At 38.0% G+C, this 16,638-nt stretch overlaps 1 protein-coding gene across 2 annotated transcripts in view; it reads left to right on the forward strand.

Moving 5' to 3' along the window:
- LOC113222295 (palmitoyltransferase ZDHHC15) overlaps nt 1-16,638 on the forward strand; it is a 70,014-nt gene that overhangs the window by 27,426 nt on the left and 25,950 nt on the right. For both annotated transcript variants that reach the window (XM_026451775.2, XM_026451774.2), the window contains one exon: nt 13,758-13,852. In XM_026451775.2, coding sequence (XP_026307560.1) covers nt 13,758-13,852 — 95 coding nt within the window. The remainder of the gene's footprint in view (nt 1-13,757; nt 13,853-16,638) is intronic.

Genomic DNA, 16,638 nt, shown 5'->3' on the forward strand with positions numbered 1-16,638 from the left:
ATTATTCCAGTAGTTTTGGGGGAACAGGTGGTGTTTGGTTACATAGATAAGTACTTTAGCTGTGATTTTTGAGATTTTGGTGCACCCGTCACCCAAACTGTACACTGAACCCAGTGCGTAGCCTTTTATCCCTCACCCGACTCCCATCCTTCCCCTAAATCCCCGGAGTCCATTCTTAATGCATTTGCATCTTCATAACTTAGCTCCCACTTATAACTGAAAACATATGATGTTTGGTTTTCTATTTCTGAGACACTTCACTTAAAATAATGGTCTCCAACTCCATCCAGATTGCTCAAAATGCCATTCTTTTATTTTAATGGCTAAGTATTATTCCATGGTATGTGTACACCACATTTTCTTTTTCCACTCATTGGCTGATGAGCATTTCGGCTGGTTTCATATTTTTGCAATTGTGAATTGTGCTGCTATAAACAAACATGTGCAAGTGTCTTTTTAATATAATGACTTATTTTATTCTTTTATTTTAAACCAAAGATACATAGTAGTGGGATTCCTGAGTCAAATGGTAGATCTTTCAGTTCTTTAGGGAATCTCTGTAATGTTTTCCATAGTGGTTGTAATAGTTTACCTTCCCATTAGCAGTGTAAAAGTGTTCCCTTTTTACCACATTCATGCCAACATTTATTGTTTTTTGATTTTTAAATTATGGCCATTCTTGCAGGAATAAAGTGGTATCTCATTGTGTTTTGACTTCCATTTCCCTGATCATTTGATCATTAGTAATGTTGAGCATTTTTTCATGTTTGTTGGTTATTTGTATATCTTCTTTTTAGAATTGTCTATTCATGTCTTTAGCTCACTTTTTAATGGGATTGTTTGTTTTTTCTTGCTGATTTGTTTGAGTTCCTTGTAGATTCTGGATATTAGCCCCTTATCAGATGCATAGTTTAAGAACATTTTTCCCATTCTGTGGATTTTCTGTTTACTTTGCTGAATATTTATTTTGCTGTGCAGAAGATTTTTAGTTTAAGTCCAATCTATTTATCTTTGTTTTTTTTGCGTTTGCTTTTGGGTTCTGGGTCATGAGCTCTTTGCCTAAACCAAAGTCTAGAAGAGTTTTTCCCATGTTATTTTCTGGAATTTTTGTGATTTCAGGTCTTAGTTTAAGTCTTTGATCCATCTTGAATTGATTTTTGTATACAGTGAGAGATGAGGCTTCACTTTCGTTCTTCTACATGTGGCTTGCCAAGTATCCCAGCACCATTTGTTTAATCGGGTGTCCTTTCCCCATTTTGTGTTTTGTTTTCTTCATCAAAGATCAGTTGGCTGTCAGTATTTGGCTTTATTTCTGGGTTCTCTATTCTGTTCCGTTGGTCTGTGTGCCTGTTTTTATACAAGTGCCATGCTATTTTGTTGACTGTAGCCTGGTAGTATACTTTGAAGTTGGGTAATGTGATACCTCCAGATTTCTTCTTTTTGCTTAGTCTTTCTTTGGCTCTGCGGGCTCTTTTTTGGTTTCATACGAATTTCAGGATTTTTTTTTCTAGCTCTGTGAAGTATAATGATGATATTTTGATGGGAATTGCATTGAATCTGTAGATTGCTTTTATCAGTATGGTCATCTTCACAATATTGATTCTACCCATCCATGAGCATGGGATGTGTTTCTACTTGTTTGTATCATCTATGACTTCTTTTTTATATGACTTCTTTCAGCAGTGTTATGTAGTTTTCCTTGTAGAGGTATTTCACCTCCTTGGTTAGGTATATTCCTAACTTGTTGTTTTTTTCAGCTGTTGTAAAAGGGGTTGAGTTCTTGACTTGATTCTCAGCTTGGGCTTTGTTGGTGTATAGCAGTGCTACTGATATAAATTGATTTTGTATGCAGACACTACTGCATTCATTGATCAGATCTGGAGCTTTTAGGATGACTCTTTAGGGTTTTCTAGGTATACGATCATATCATCGGTTAACAGCAACAGTTTGAATTTCTCTACCGATTTTGATTTTTTATTTTCTCTTTACTAATTTCTTTCTCTTGTCTGATCGCTCTAGCTAGGACTTCCGATCCTTTGTTGATTATAAGTGGCAAAAGTGGGCGGCCGGGCATGGTGGCTCATGCCTGTAATCGCAGCACTTTGGGAGGCCGAGGCTGCCGGATTACCTGAGGTCAGGAGTTTGAGACCAGCCTGACCAACATGGAGAAACCCCATCTCTACAAAAAACACAAAATTATCCTGGCGTAGTGGTGCATGCCTGTAATTGCAGCTACCTGGGAGGCTGAGGCAGGAGAATCACTTGAACCTGGGAGGCAGAGGTTGCAGTGAGCTGAGACCATGCCATTGCACTCCAGCCTGGGCAACAAGAGCAAAACACAGTCTCAAAAAAAAAGAAGGTGGACATCCTTGTCTTGTTCTAGTTCTCAGGAGGAATGCTTTCAGTTTTTCCCCATTCAGTATAATATTGGCTGTGGGTTTGTCATAGATGGCTTTCATTGCCATAACGTATGTCCCTTCTATACTGATTTTGCTGAGGGTTTTAATCATAAAGAGATGCTGGATTTCATCAAATGCTTTTTCTGTGTCTATTGAGATAATCATATGATTCTTGTTTTTAATTCTATTTATATGGTGTATCACATTTATTGATTTGTGTATGTTAAACCAACCCTTCATCCCTGGTAGGAAACCACTTGATCATGGTGAATTATCTTTTTGATATGCTGTTGGATTCTGTTAGTATTTTGTTGAGGATTTTTGCATCTCTATTCATCAGGGATATTGGTCTGTAGTTTTCTTTTTTTGTTATGTCCTTTCCTGGTTTTGGTATTAGAGCAATACTGGCTTTATAGAATGATTTAGGGAGGATTCCCTCTGTCTCTGTCTTTTTGAATAGTTTCAGTAGGAGTGGTACCAATTCTTCTTCGAATGTCTGATAGAATTCAGCTGTGAATTTATCTGGTCCTGGATTTCTTTTTGTTAGCATTTTTTGTATTACTCTTTCTATCTTGCTAGTTGTTATTGGTATGTTCAGAGATTCTATTTCTTCCTGGTTTAATCTAGGAAGCTTGAATGTTTCTGGGAATTTATCCATCTTCTCTAGGTTTTCTAGTTTGTGATCATGAAGGTATTCATAGTAGCCTTCAATGATCTTTTGTATTTCTGTGCTATCATTTGTAATATTTCCTATTTTGTTTCTAACTGAGCTTATTTGTACTTCTCTCTTTTTATATTGGTTAATCTCGCTAATGGTCTATTGATTTTGTTTATCTTTCAGATATCCAGCTTTTTGTTTCATTTCTCTTTTGTATTTTTTGTTTCAATTGTATTTAGTTCTGCTCTGATCTTTGTTACTTTTTTTTCTTCCACTTGGTTTGGTTTGGTTTGATTTGGTTTGGTTTGTTGTTGTTTCTCTAGTTTCTTGAGGTGTGAGCTTAGATTGTTTGTTTGCACTCTTCAGACTTTTTGGTGTAGGTGCTTAATGTTACAAACTTTCCTCTTAGCACTGCTTTTGCTGTATCCGAGAAATTTTGATATGTTGTGTCACTATTATTATTCAGTCCAAAGAATCTTTTCCTTTCCATCTTGATTTTATTGTTGATCCAAAGATCACTCAGGAGCAGATTATTTAATTTCCATGTATTTGTATAGTTTTGAAGGTTCCTTTTGGAGTTAAGTTCCAATTTGATTCCACTATTGTCTGTGAGAGTACTTGATATAATTTCAATTTTCTTAAATTTATTGAGACTTTTTTGTATACTATCATATGATCTATCTTGCAAAATGTTCCATGTGCTGATGAAAAGAATGTATATTCTGCAGTAGTTCAGTAGAATATTCTGTAAATATCTGTTAATTCCATTTGTTATAGGGTATATAGTTTAAATCCATTGTTTCTTTGTTGACTTTCTGTCTTGATGACCAGTCTAGTGCTGTCAGTTGAGTATTGAAGTCCCCCACTATTGCTGTGTTGCCATCTATCTTGTTTCTTAGGTCTAACAGTTATTGTTTCATAAATTTGGAAGCACAAGTGTTAGGTGCATATATATTTAGGATTGCTATATTTTCCTGTTGCCCTACATTTTTCACCGTTATGCAATGTCTCTCTTTGTCTTTTTTAAACTGTTGCTCCTTTAAAGTCTGTTTTGTGTGATACAAGAATAGCTACTCTGGTTTACTTTTGGTTTCCATTTGCATTGAATATCTTTTTCCACGCCTTTACCTTAAGTTTATGTGAGTCCCTATGTCTTAGGTGAGTCTCTTGAAAACAGGAGATACTTGGTTGGTTGATTTTTATCCATTCTGCCATTCTGTGTCTTCTAAATAGATTATTTAGGCCATTTACATTCAACTTTAGTATTGAGATGAGAAGTAATGTTCTATTCATTATACTAGTTGTTACCTGAATACCTTATTTTTCTTTTTCATTACTTTTTTTTTTAATATATCCTGTTGGATTTATGCTTTAAGGAAATTTTATTTTGGTGTATTTTGAGGTTTTGTTTCAAGATATAGAGCTCCTTTTAACATTTCTTGTAGAGCTGGCTTGGTAATGGCAAATTCTCTCAGCATTTGTTTTTGTGAAAAAGCCTTTATTTCTCTTTCATTTATGAAGCTTAGTTTTGCCAGATACAAAATTCTTGACAGACAATTATTTTGTTTAAGGTGGCCAAGGATAGGACCCCAATCCCTTCTGGCTTGCAGGGTTTCTGCTGAGAAATCTGCTGTTAATCTGCTAGGTTTTTCTTTATAGGTTGCCTGGTGCTCCTGCCTCACAGCTCTTAAGATTCTTTCCTTCATCTTGACTTTAGGTAACCTGATGACTGTATGCCTAGGTGATGATCTTTTTGCAATGAATTTCCCATGTGTTCTTGGCTTCTTTTATTCAGATGTCTAGATCAGTAGAAAGACCAGGGAAGTTTTTCTCAATTATTCCCTCAAGTAAGTTGTCCAAACTTTTAGATATTTTTTCCTCAGGAACAACAGTTATTCTTATGTTTGGACATTTTACAGAACTCAAACTTTTTGAAGGCTTTGTTCATTTTTTATTTTTTTTTCTATGTCTTTGTCAGATTGGTTTAATTTGAAAGCCTTCTCTTTGAGCTCTGAAGTTTTTTCTTCTCTTTGTTCAATTCTATTTTTGAAACTTTCCAGTGTATTTTGTAATTCTTTAAGTGTGTCTTTCATTTCCAGAAGTTGTGTTTGTCTTTTGTGATCTCTATATCACTCTGGACTTTTTCATATATATTTTGTATTGTGTTTTAATTTATTTAAGCTGGTTTTCACCTTTCTCTGGTGCTTCCTTGAGTAGCTTAATAATCAACCTTCTGAATTCTTTATGTGCAGTTCAGAGAGATCTTCTTGGTTTGGATCAATTGCTGGAGAGCTACTGTGATCTTTTGGTAATATTATAGAACCTAGTTTTGTCATATTACCAGAATCCTTTTTCTGGTTCCTTCTTATTTGAGTAGACTGTTTCAGTGGAAAGATTTGGAACTCAAGGGCTGATCTTCAGATTCTTTTGTCCCACAGGGTGTTCCTTTGATGTGGTGCTCTCCTTCTTTCTCTGGGAATACAGCTTCCTGAGAATCAGACTGCAGTGATTCTTATTGTTCTTCCGAGTCTAGCCTCCCAGTGGAGCTACCAGGCTCCAGGCTGTTTCTGGGGAATGTCTGCAAAGAGTCCTGTGACTTGATCCATCTTCAGGTCTCCCAGTCATGGATTCCAGCACCTGTTCCACTGGAGGTGGCAGGGGAGTGAAGTGGACTCTGTAGAAGTCCTTGCTTATAGTTTTGTTTAGTGTGCTGGTTTTTTCAAACGCTGGTTATGCTAGCGGTGAAGTTGTCACGTGGACAGACTCAGGACCTCTAGTTAGCCAGGGTGTTGTAGGACATGGAATTAGCTCTTGTTTTTTCCTCTTTGGAGCAGGAAAAACATCTGTTATGAGTTGCTGTAATGGTTTGAGTTGGCTGGCCTCCAGCAGGTGGTACTTGAAGAGAGTGCCTTCTGCTGTCGCAGAAGGGTATATAATCTTGCCCTACATTGACTAGGATGGGTACTCATGTTTTTCAGGTGATGGGTGGTGCCATTGGTTTCCCAGGAGTTTGTCTTTTGTCTTTGGCGACCAGGGCAGTTAAAGAAAAACCATCATGTGGAGCAAGGTTAGGTGAGTCTGAACACAAACTCTCCTTGGGTGGGGCTTGCTGCAGCCACTATGGGAGATGATGGAGGGACGGTGATTCTCAGGCAATAGAGTTATGTTCCCAGGGGAATTATGGCTGTCTGCTGCATCAAACAACTTGGCAGGGAAGTGGGGGAAAGCCGGCAGGGACAGGCCTCACCCAGCTTCCATGCAGGCAGCAAGGCCAATCTCATTCCTGCTTTGCCCCACCTCCCAACTGCACATCTATATCCAGGCAGCTGGTGAGCAGGGCTGAGATCTTGCCCCAGGCTACAAGCCTCCCGAGTGAGAAAGCATGCAGGGCACAGGTCTTACCCCCTTTGCCTGCCTGCCCACCTGGTCAGCTATGGCTTCTGTGCTCATATCTAAGCTTCCTGATCACTCCACCCTGCCAGGTTTCTGCTCAAGAAAATTCATGCTCAGTTGAAATTATTATTTATTATTATTATTATACTTTAAGTTCTAGGGTACATGTGCATAATGTGTAGGTTTGTTACATATGTATACTTGTGCCATGTTGGTGTGCTGCACCCATCAACTCGTCAGCACCCATCAACTCGTCATTTACATCAAGTATAACTCCCAATGCAATCCCTCCCCCATGCCCCTTCCCCATGATAGGCCCCGGTGTGTGATGTTTCCCTTCCCGAGTCCAAGTGATCTCATTGTTCAGTTCCCACCTATGAGTGAGAACATGCGGTGTTTGGTTTTCTGTTCTTGTGATAGTTTGCTAAGAATGATGGTTTCCAGCTGCATCCATATCCCTAAAAAGGACACAAACTCATCCTTTTTTATGGCTGCATAGTATTCCACGGTGTATATGTGCCACATTTTCTTAATCCAGTCTGTCACTGATGGACATTTGGGTTGATTCCAAGTCTTTGCTATTGTGAATAGTGCTGCAATAAACATACGTGTGCATGTGTCTTTATAGCAGCATGATTTATAATCCTTTGGGTATATACCCAGTAATGGGATGGCTGGGTCATATGGTACTTCTAGTTCTAAATCCTTGAGAAATCGCCATACTGTTTTCCATAATGGTTGAACTAGTTTACAATCCCACCAACAGTGTAAAAGTGTTCCTATTTCTCCACATCCTCTCCAGCACCTGTTGTTTCCTGATTTTTTAATAATTGCCATTCTAACTGGTGTGAGATGGTATCTCATTGTGGTTTTGATTTGTATTTCTCTGATGGCGAGTGATGATGAGCATTTTTTCATGTGTCTGTTGGCTGTATGAATGTCTTCTTTTGAGTAATGTCTGTTCATGTCCTTTGCCCACATTTTGATGGAGTTGATTGTTTTTTTCTTGTAAATTTGTTTGAGTTCTTTGTAGATTCTGGATATTAGCCCTTTGTCAGATGAGTAGATTGCAAAAATTTTCTCCCATTCTGTAGGTTGCCTGTTCACTCTGATGGTAGTTTCTTTTGCTGTGCAGAAGCTCTTTAGATTAATCAGATCCCATTTGTGAATTTTGGCTTTTCTTGCCGTTGCTTTTGGTGTTTTAGACATGAAGTCCTTGCCCATGCCTATGTCCTGAATGGTATTCCCTAGGCTTTCTTCTAGGGTTTTTATGGTATTAGGTCTAACATTTAAGTCTCTAATCCATCTTGAATTAATTTTCCTATAAGGAGTAAGGAAAGGATCCAGTTTCAGCTTTCTACTTATGGCTAGCCAATTTTCCCAGCACCATTTATTAAATAGGGAATCCTTTCCCCATTTCTTGTTTCTCTCAGGTTTGTCAAAGATCAGATGGCTGTAGATGTGTGATATTATTTCTGAGGACTCTGTTCTGTTCCATTGGTCTATATCTCTGTTTTGGTACCGGTACCATGCTGTTTTGGTTACTGTAGCTTTGAAATATAGTTTGAAGTCAGGTAGCGTGATGCCTCCAGCTTTGTTCTTTTGACTTAGAATTGTCTTGGCAATGCGGGCTCTTGTTTGGTTTCCTATGAACTTTAAAGCCGTTTTTTCCAATTCTGTGAAGAAACTCATTGGTAGCTTGATGGGGATGGCACTGAATCTATAAATTACCTTGCTCATTATGGCCATTTTCATGATCTTGATTCTTCCTATCCATGAGCATGGTATGTTCTTCCATTTGTTTGTGTCCTCTTTGATTTCACTGAGCAGTGGTTTGTAGTTCTCCTTGAAGAGGTCCTTTACATCCCTTGTAAGTTGGATTCCTAGGTATTTTATTCTCTTTGAAGCAATTGTGAATGGAAGTTCATTCATGATTTGGCTCTCTGTCTGTTACTGGTGTATAAGAATTCTTGAGATTTTTGCACATTAATTTTGTATCTTGAGACTTTGCTGAAGTTTCTTATCAGCTTAGGGAGATTTTGGGCTGAGACAGTAGGGTTTTCTAAATATACATTCATGTCGTCTGCAAACAGGGACAATTTGACTTCTTCTTTTCCTAACTGAATACCTTGATTTCTTTCTCTTGCCTGATTGCCCTAGCCAGAACTTCCAACACTATGTTGAATAGCAGTGGTGAGAGAGTGCATCCCTGTCTTGTGCCAGTTTTCAAAGGGAATTTTTCCAGTATTTGCCCATTCAGTCTGATATTGGCTGTGGGTTTGTCATAAATAGCTCTTATTATTTTGAGACACGCTCCATCAATACTGAATTTATTGAGAGTTTTTAGCGTGAAGGCCTGCTGAATTTTGTCAAAGGCCTTTTTGCATCTATTGAGATAATCATGTGGTTTTTGTCTTTGGTTCTGTTTATATGCTGGATTACGTTTATTGATTTGCGAATGTTGAACCAGGCTTGTATCCCAGGGAAAAAGCCCACTTGATCATGGTGAATAAGCTTTTTGATACACTGCTGGATCCGGTTTGCCAGTATTTTATTGAGGATTTTTGCATCGATGTTCATCAGGGATATTGGTCTAAAATTCTCTTTTTTTGTTGTGTCTCTGCCAGGCTTTGGTATCAGAATGATGTTGGCCTCATAAAATGAGTTAGGGAGGATTCCCTCTTTTTCTATTGATTGGAATAGTTTCAGAAGGAATAATACCAGCTCCTCCTTGTACCTCTGGTAGAATTCAGCTGTGAATCCATCTGACCCTGGACTTTTTCTTGTTGGTAGGCTATTAATTATTCCCTCAATTTCAGAGCCTGCTATTGGTCTATTCAGGGATTCAACTTCTTCCTGGTTTAGTTTTGGGAGAGTGTAAGTGTCCAGGAAATTATCCATTTCTTCTAGATTTTCTAGTTTGTTCGCATAGAGGTGTTTATTGTATTCTCTGATGGTAGTTTGTATTTCTGTGGGGTCGGTGGTGATATCCCCTTTATCATTTTTTATTGCGTCTATTTGATTCTTCTCTCTTTTCCTATTTATTTTTCTTGCTAGCAGTCTATCAATTTTGTTGATCTTTTCAAAAAACCAACTCCTGGATTCATTGATTTTTTGAGGGTTTTTTGTGTCTCTATCTCCTTCAGTTCTGCTCTGATCTTAGTTATTTCTTGCCTTCTGCTAGCTTTTGAATGTGTTTGCTCTTGCTTCTCTAGTTCTTTTAATTGTGATGTTAAGGTGCCAATTTTAGATCTTTCCTGCTTTCTCTTATGGGCATTTAGTGCTATAAATTTCCCTCTACACACTGCTTTAAATGTGTCCCAGAGATTCTGGTATGGTTTATCTTTGTTCTCACTGGTTTCAAAGAACATCTTTATTTCTGCCTTCGTTTCATTAGTCATTCAGGAGCAGGTTGTTCAGTTTCCATGTAGTTGAGCGGTTTTGATTGATTTTCTTAGTCCTGAGTTCTAGTTTGATTACACTGTGGTCTGAGAGACAGTTTGTTATAATTTCTGTTATTTTCCATTTGCTGAGGAGTGCTTTACTTTCAACTATGTGGTCAATTTTGGAATAAGTGCGATGTGGTGCTGAGAAGAATGTATATTCTCTTGCTTTGGGGGGGGAGAGTTCTGTAGATATCTATTAGGTCTGCTTGGTGCGGAGTTCAGTTCAATTCCTGGATATCCTTGTTAACTTTCTGTCTCGTTGATCTGTCTAATGTTGACAGTGGGGTGTTAAATTCTCCCATTATTATTTTATGGGAGCCTAAGTCTCTTGGTAAGTCACTGAGGACTTGCTTTATGATTCTGGGTGCTCTTGTATTGGGCGCACATATATTTAGGATAGTTAGCTCTTCCTATTGAATTGATCCCTTTACCATTATGTAATGGCCTTCTTTGTCTCTTTTGATCTTTGATGGTTTAAAGTCTATTTTATCAGAGACTAGGATTGCAACCCCTGCTTTTTTTTGTTCTCCATTTGCTTGGTAGATCTTCCTCCACCCCTTTATTTTGAGCCTATGTGTGTCTCTGCATGTGAGATGGGTCTCCTGAATTCAGCTAACTGATGTTTCTTGACTCTTTATCCAATTCGCCAGTCTGTGTCTTTTAATTGGACCGGTTAGTCCATTTACATTTAAGGTTAATATTGATATGTGTGAACTTGATCCTGTCATTGTAATATTAGCTGGTTATTTTGCTCCTTAATTGATTCAGCTTCTTCCTAGAATGGATGGTCTTTACATTTTGGCATGTTTTTGCAATGGCTGGTACCGGTTGTTCCTTTCCATGTTTAGTGCTTCCTTCAGGATCTCTTGTAGGGCAGGCCTGGTGGTGACAAAATCTCTAAGCATCTGCTTATCTGTAAAGGATTTTATTTCTCCTTCATTGATGAAACTTAGTTTGGCTTGATATGAAATTCTGGGTTGAAAATTATTTTCTTTAAGAATGTTTAATATAAGCCCTCACTCTCTTCCAGCTTGTAGAGTTTTTGCTGAGAGATCTGCTGTTAGTCTGATGGGCTTCCTTTGTGGGTAACCCGACCTTTCTGTCTGGCTGCCCTTAACATTTTTTCCTTCATTTCAACTTTGGTGAATCTGACAATTATGTGTCTTGGAGTTGCTCTTCTCGAGGAGTATCTTTGTGGCGTTCTTTGTATTTCCTGAAGTTGAATGTTGACCTGCCTTACTAGGTTGGAGAAGTTCTCCTGGATTATATCCTGTAGAGTGTTATCCATCTTGGTTCCATTTTCCCCCTCACTTTCAGGCATACCAATCAGACGTAGATTTGGTCTTTTCACATAATCCCATATTTCTTGGAGGCTTTGTTCGTTTCTTTTTCCTCTATTTTCTCTAGACTTCTCTTCTCGCTTCATTTCATTCATTTGATCTTCAATCATTGATACTCTTTCTTCCAGTTGATCGAGTTGGTTATTGGAGCTTGTGCGTTTGTCACGTATCTCTCATGTCATGGTTTTTATCTCTGTCAGTTCGTTTATGGCCTTCTCTGCATTGATTATTCTAGTTATCCATTCTTCCATTCTTTTTTCAAGATGTTTAGTTTCTTTGCTCTTGGTAGGTAGTTCTTCCTTTAGCTCTGAGAAGTTTGATGGACTGAAGCCTTCTCCTCTCAACTCGTCAAAGTCATTCTCCGTCCAGCTTTGATCCATTGCTGGCGATGAGCTGCGTTCCTTTGGAGGGGTAGATGCGCTCTGATTTTTTGAATTTCCAGCTTTTCTGCCCTGCTTTTTCCCCATCTTTGTGGTTTTATCTGCCTTTGTTCTTTGATGCTGGTGACGTATTGATGGGGTTTTGGTGTGGGTGTCCTTTCTGTTTGTTAGTTTTCCTTCTAACAGTCAGGACCCTCAGGTGTAGGTCTGTTGGAGATTGCTTGAGGTCCACTCCAGATGCTGTTTGGCTGGGTATCAGCAGCAGAGGCTGCAGAAGAAAGAATATTCCTGAACAGCGAGTGCTGCTGTCTGATTCTTGCTCTGGAAACTTCCTCTCAGGGGTGTACCCCGCTGTGTGAGGTGTGAGGTGTGAGGTGTCAGTCTGCACCTAGTTCGGGATGTCTCGCAGTTAGGCTACTCAGGGGTCAGAGACCCACTTGAGCAGGCAGTCTGTCGGGTCTCAGATCTCAACCTCCCTGCCGGGAGATCCACTGCTCTCTTCAAAGCTGTCAGACAGCTGTCAGACTCCACCCAGAAGTGGAGTCTACAGAGACAGGCAGGCCTCCTTGTGCTGTGGTGGGCTCCACCCAGTTCCAGCTTCCTGGAGGGTTTGTTTACCTACTTAAGCCTCAGCAATGGCGGGCGCCCCACCCCCAGCCTCGCTGCTGCCTTGCAGTTAGGTCTCAGACTGCTGTGCTAGTAATGAGGGAGGCTCCCTGGGCGTGGGACCCTCCAGGCCAGGTGTGGGATATAATCTCCTGGTGTGCCAGTTTGCTAAGACCCTTGGTAAAGCGCAGTATTAGGGTGGGAGTTACCCGATTTTCCAGGTGTGTGTCTCAGTTTCCCTTGACTAGGAAAAGGGATTCCCTTCCCCCTTGTGCTTCCCAGGTGAGGCGATGCCTCACCCTGTTTCAGCTCTTGCTGGTCAGGCTGCACCAGCTGACCAGCACCGATTGTCCGGCACTCCCCAGCGAGATTAACCCGGTACCTCAGTTGAAAATGCAGAAATCACCCGTCTTCTGTGTCACTCGCGCTGGCAGCTGGAGGCTGGAGCTGTTCCTATTCGGCCATCATGCTCCCGACCGTCTGTCTTGTAGTCTTATAACCACCTCTGTGGAGAATACCAGAATATCCCACATGAGAAGAACTATCTAAAAGGCAAAGAGTATGAAAAGAAAGGTAATAGAAAGCCACTTTTATAACTGTCTCAAAAGTACAACCCACACTTCAAAAGTATATAATCTTCAATGGAATACTATTCAGCCATAAGAAAGAATGAAATCATGTCCTTTGCAGCAAGATGGATGGAACTGGAGGCCATTATCTTAAGTGAAACAACTCAGAAACAGAAAGACAAATACCTCATGTTCTCACTCATAAGTAGAAGCTAAATAATGTGTACATATGGAAATAGACTGTGGAATGATAGAAAATAGAAACTGGTATGGGTGAGGGGGTGGGAGATGGGTGGATGATGAGAAACTACTTAATAGGTACTATGTACATTATTGAAGTGATAGATACTCTTGAAAGCCCTAACTACACCACTGTGCAACCTATATCCATGTAACGAAATTTTACTTGTACTCAATGAATTTATACAAAAATTTTTACAAGAAAAATAGTGTTTAGTCTTTAACACCTGGCTACATTATAGACTACCTGTGTGACTTTGGTTAATCAACTACCTCTGGTAGTTAATTGACTATCCCGATCTTATTACCTATCTTACAAATTTATTGAGAAAATAAAATGAAATAATATACGTGAAAACATGTTGTAAACTCTAAAATGCTGTGCAAATTGTGTCATTATCACCTTTCAGTACTCAAAGTAGCAAAGATAATGACAACTGGCTGAAGTAGTTTTCCCTACATTGTCAGAAAGGACATTCCCCCTTTACTTCAAGAATCACATGGCAACTTTTAAGGTATTCAACTTGCAGAAAGTCTTTGTTTCAAGTTTGTTGTTATGGCTTGTTTCTGTCACTGTATGGGAAATTAGAATTAACCCATCATAATAATACCAGAGAATACATGTTAATCGGAAAACAAAATAAAAATTTGTGATGGAGCTTTGTGTTTTTGAACCCTTAGAAATGGATAAAAAGATAGTATAAACACTGATTTTTTTTATTTCAGTTATTTACCTCATACTCTACCATGCCATCTTTGTGTTCTTTACCTGGACCTACTGGAAGTCTATCTTTACACTCCCACAGCAGCCAAACCAGAAGGTAAGAATATTGGTTACTTCTTAAAGGATAAGAACAGAGAAAAGTAGAAATGACAATAAAGCAAGAAGACACAAAAATCTTAAAGAACTCCTAGTGATAAAGGTGAATTGAGGGTAGGATAGGCTATTGAAAGTGTTTGTGAAATCACCAGCTCTGGATATCTTTAATACTAGGAAGCCAACTGGGTGCTGTGGCTCACACCTGTATTCCCAACATTTTGGGAGGCTGAGGCAGGAGGATCACTTGAAGCCAGGAGTTTGAGACCTCAGCAAAAAGTGAGACCCTGTCAATACACAGAATTTTTTAATTAGCTGGGCATGGTGGAGCACACCTGTGTTCCCAGCTACTCAGGAGGCTGAGGCAGAGAATTACTTAAACCCAGGAGTTTGAGGCTGCAGTGACCTGTGATGGTGCCACTAGACTCCAGTCTGAGTGAAAGTAAGACCCTGTCTCAAATTTTAAAAAGAGTAGGAAACCACTACCTGCATTGGTGAGATAATTAGAAAACAAGAACCCACTTGGACTCCAAGGCCTCATCTAACTCAATTCTATGAAACTACTATTTTAGTGATTGTTTTATTTATTTAGTGCTGTTATTTCATTCCAGTGAGACTCTGAAATACAACTGAGAAAAAAGCACAATAGTTAAATCAATCATTTTCAGACTGTGTTACCTTGAATACAAGTGTTTCATGCAATATTTGTAAGTGTTCATGAAATAATTTGTGATTATGTTAGGTATTTGTAATGTGTAACTACTCTAAATTAGGGTAGGTTCCAAAGTAGAAAAAGAACAATAGGGGAAATTTTCCAGCCTCTGAACATTAGGAAAAATACTGTCTCCTTAATGAAAACAAAATGGTGCACAAGAAAACTAAAGTTAACTACAGAGAAAGGCAATAATGTAGGTATTGAGGAATGTAAGAGATATGAGATATGAAGAAAATAAAGAGGAAAATGATAGAAGTTATTCATAATAAGTAACTGCTTGAAACATAAATGGATTAAACTATTCAATTAAAAGGTTGAGATTGACAGAATGGATAAAAAATTGTGACTTACCTTTATACTGTTTACAAAATCTAACTTTAGAACCAGAGACATAAATAGGTTGAAAATGTAAAGCTAGAAAAAGATATTCCTAGTAAATAATAATCAAAACAGAGCAAGGGTGGTTATATTAATATCATACAACAAAGACTTTTATAGTAAAAAAAAAAGGTTACAAGAGACAAAGAAAGACATTATATATTTACAAAAGAGTCAATTTATCAAGAATATGTGACAGTTATAAAATACATGCATGTAATAAGAGAATCCCAAATTATAAGACGAAAAAACCAATAGAAGTAAAGAAAAAAAATACACAATAACAGTTACATAGTAATAGTTGGAGATTTCAGTACTCCACTTGCATTAATGGATAGAATAACTAAACAGAAGGTCAATAAGGAAATGGAGAATTTGAACAACACCACACGAGCTACGTATAACAGACCTGTATAGATCACTCCACCCAAAAAGAACAAAATGTACTTTCTTCCTAAGTGTACATGAAACATTTTCCAGTATAGACTATGTTAGGCCATAATACAAGACTCAATAAATATAAAAGACTGAAGTCTTACAAAATATCTTCTCTGACTGTGATGGAATGAAACGAGAAATCAATAACACAAAGAAAACTACAGTTTCATAAATATGTGGAAATTAAACACATGCTTAACAAATAAATAAGAAAGCATAAGAGAAATTAGAAAATATTTTGAGATGAATGAAAACAAGAAAAAAACTTACCAGAAATTAGGGGATGCAATAAAGCAGTGCTCAGAGAAAAATTTATGGCTGTAAACACCTACATTTAAAAAGGATAAAAATTTCAACATAGTCTGACTTTACAACTTAAAAAAATAAATAAATAGCAATCTAAAACCAAAGTAATCAGAAGGAAATAATAAAGATTAGAACAGAAGTAAATAAAATAAGGAGTAGAAAATAATATAGAGACCCAACAAAACCGGAAGTGAGACTCTAAAAAGGTTAACAAAATTGTCAAACCTTTATTTAGCTAGACTGAAAAGGAAAGGAGGGAAGAGAAGGGAAAAGTGGAGAGAAGGGAAGGAAGGGGAGGAAGAGGAGGAGAGGAGAAGGGAGGGAAGGGAGGAGAAAGAAAGATAAAAAGAGTACAGGCACAAATTACTTATATTAGAAAGGAAGGGAGGGAGGGAAGAAAGGAAAGAAGGAACAAAAGAAGGGAAGGAGGGAGGAAAAAACGAAGACGTAAGTTACTAATATAAAAAGTGAAAGTGAAGATGTTACTACCAACTTTAAATAAATTGAATTATAAGAAAATAATATGAAGAATTGTGTGCCCCAAAATTTGATAACCTAGATGAAATGGAAAAACTTTTAGAAAGACACAAACTGCCAAAACTGACTCAAGAAGAAATAAAAAATCTGAATAGACTTTTAACAAGTAAAGATATAGAATTAATAATCAAAAACCTGCCACCAAAGAAAACACAAGGACCAGAAGGCTTCACAGATGAATTCTATCAAATATTTAAGGAATAATTAACATCAATCCTTCCCAAATTTCTTAAAAATATAAGAAACGCTTCCTCTGGCCAGTGCAAGTAGGCAAGAAAATCAAATAAAAGGCATTGAAATTGAACAGGAAGAAGTAAAATTATCTCTGTTTGTAGGTGTGATCTTACATATAGAAAACTGTAAATATTCTACATGTAAAAAACTATTATAAATAATAAATGAATTCAGCAAATTTG

This window comes from Piliocolobus tephrosceles, chromosome 12 (genome assembly GCF_002776525.5).
Source record: "Piliocolobus tephrosceles isolate RC106 chromosome 12, ASM277652v3, whole genome shotgun sequence".
NCBI lineage: Eukaryota > Metazoa > Chordata > Mammalia > Primates > Cercopithecidae > Piliocolobus > Piliocolobus tephrosceles.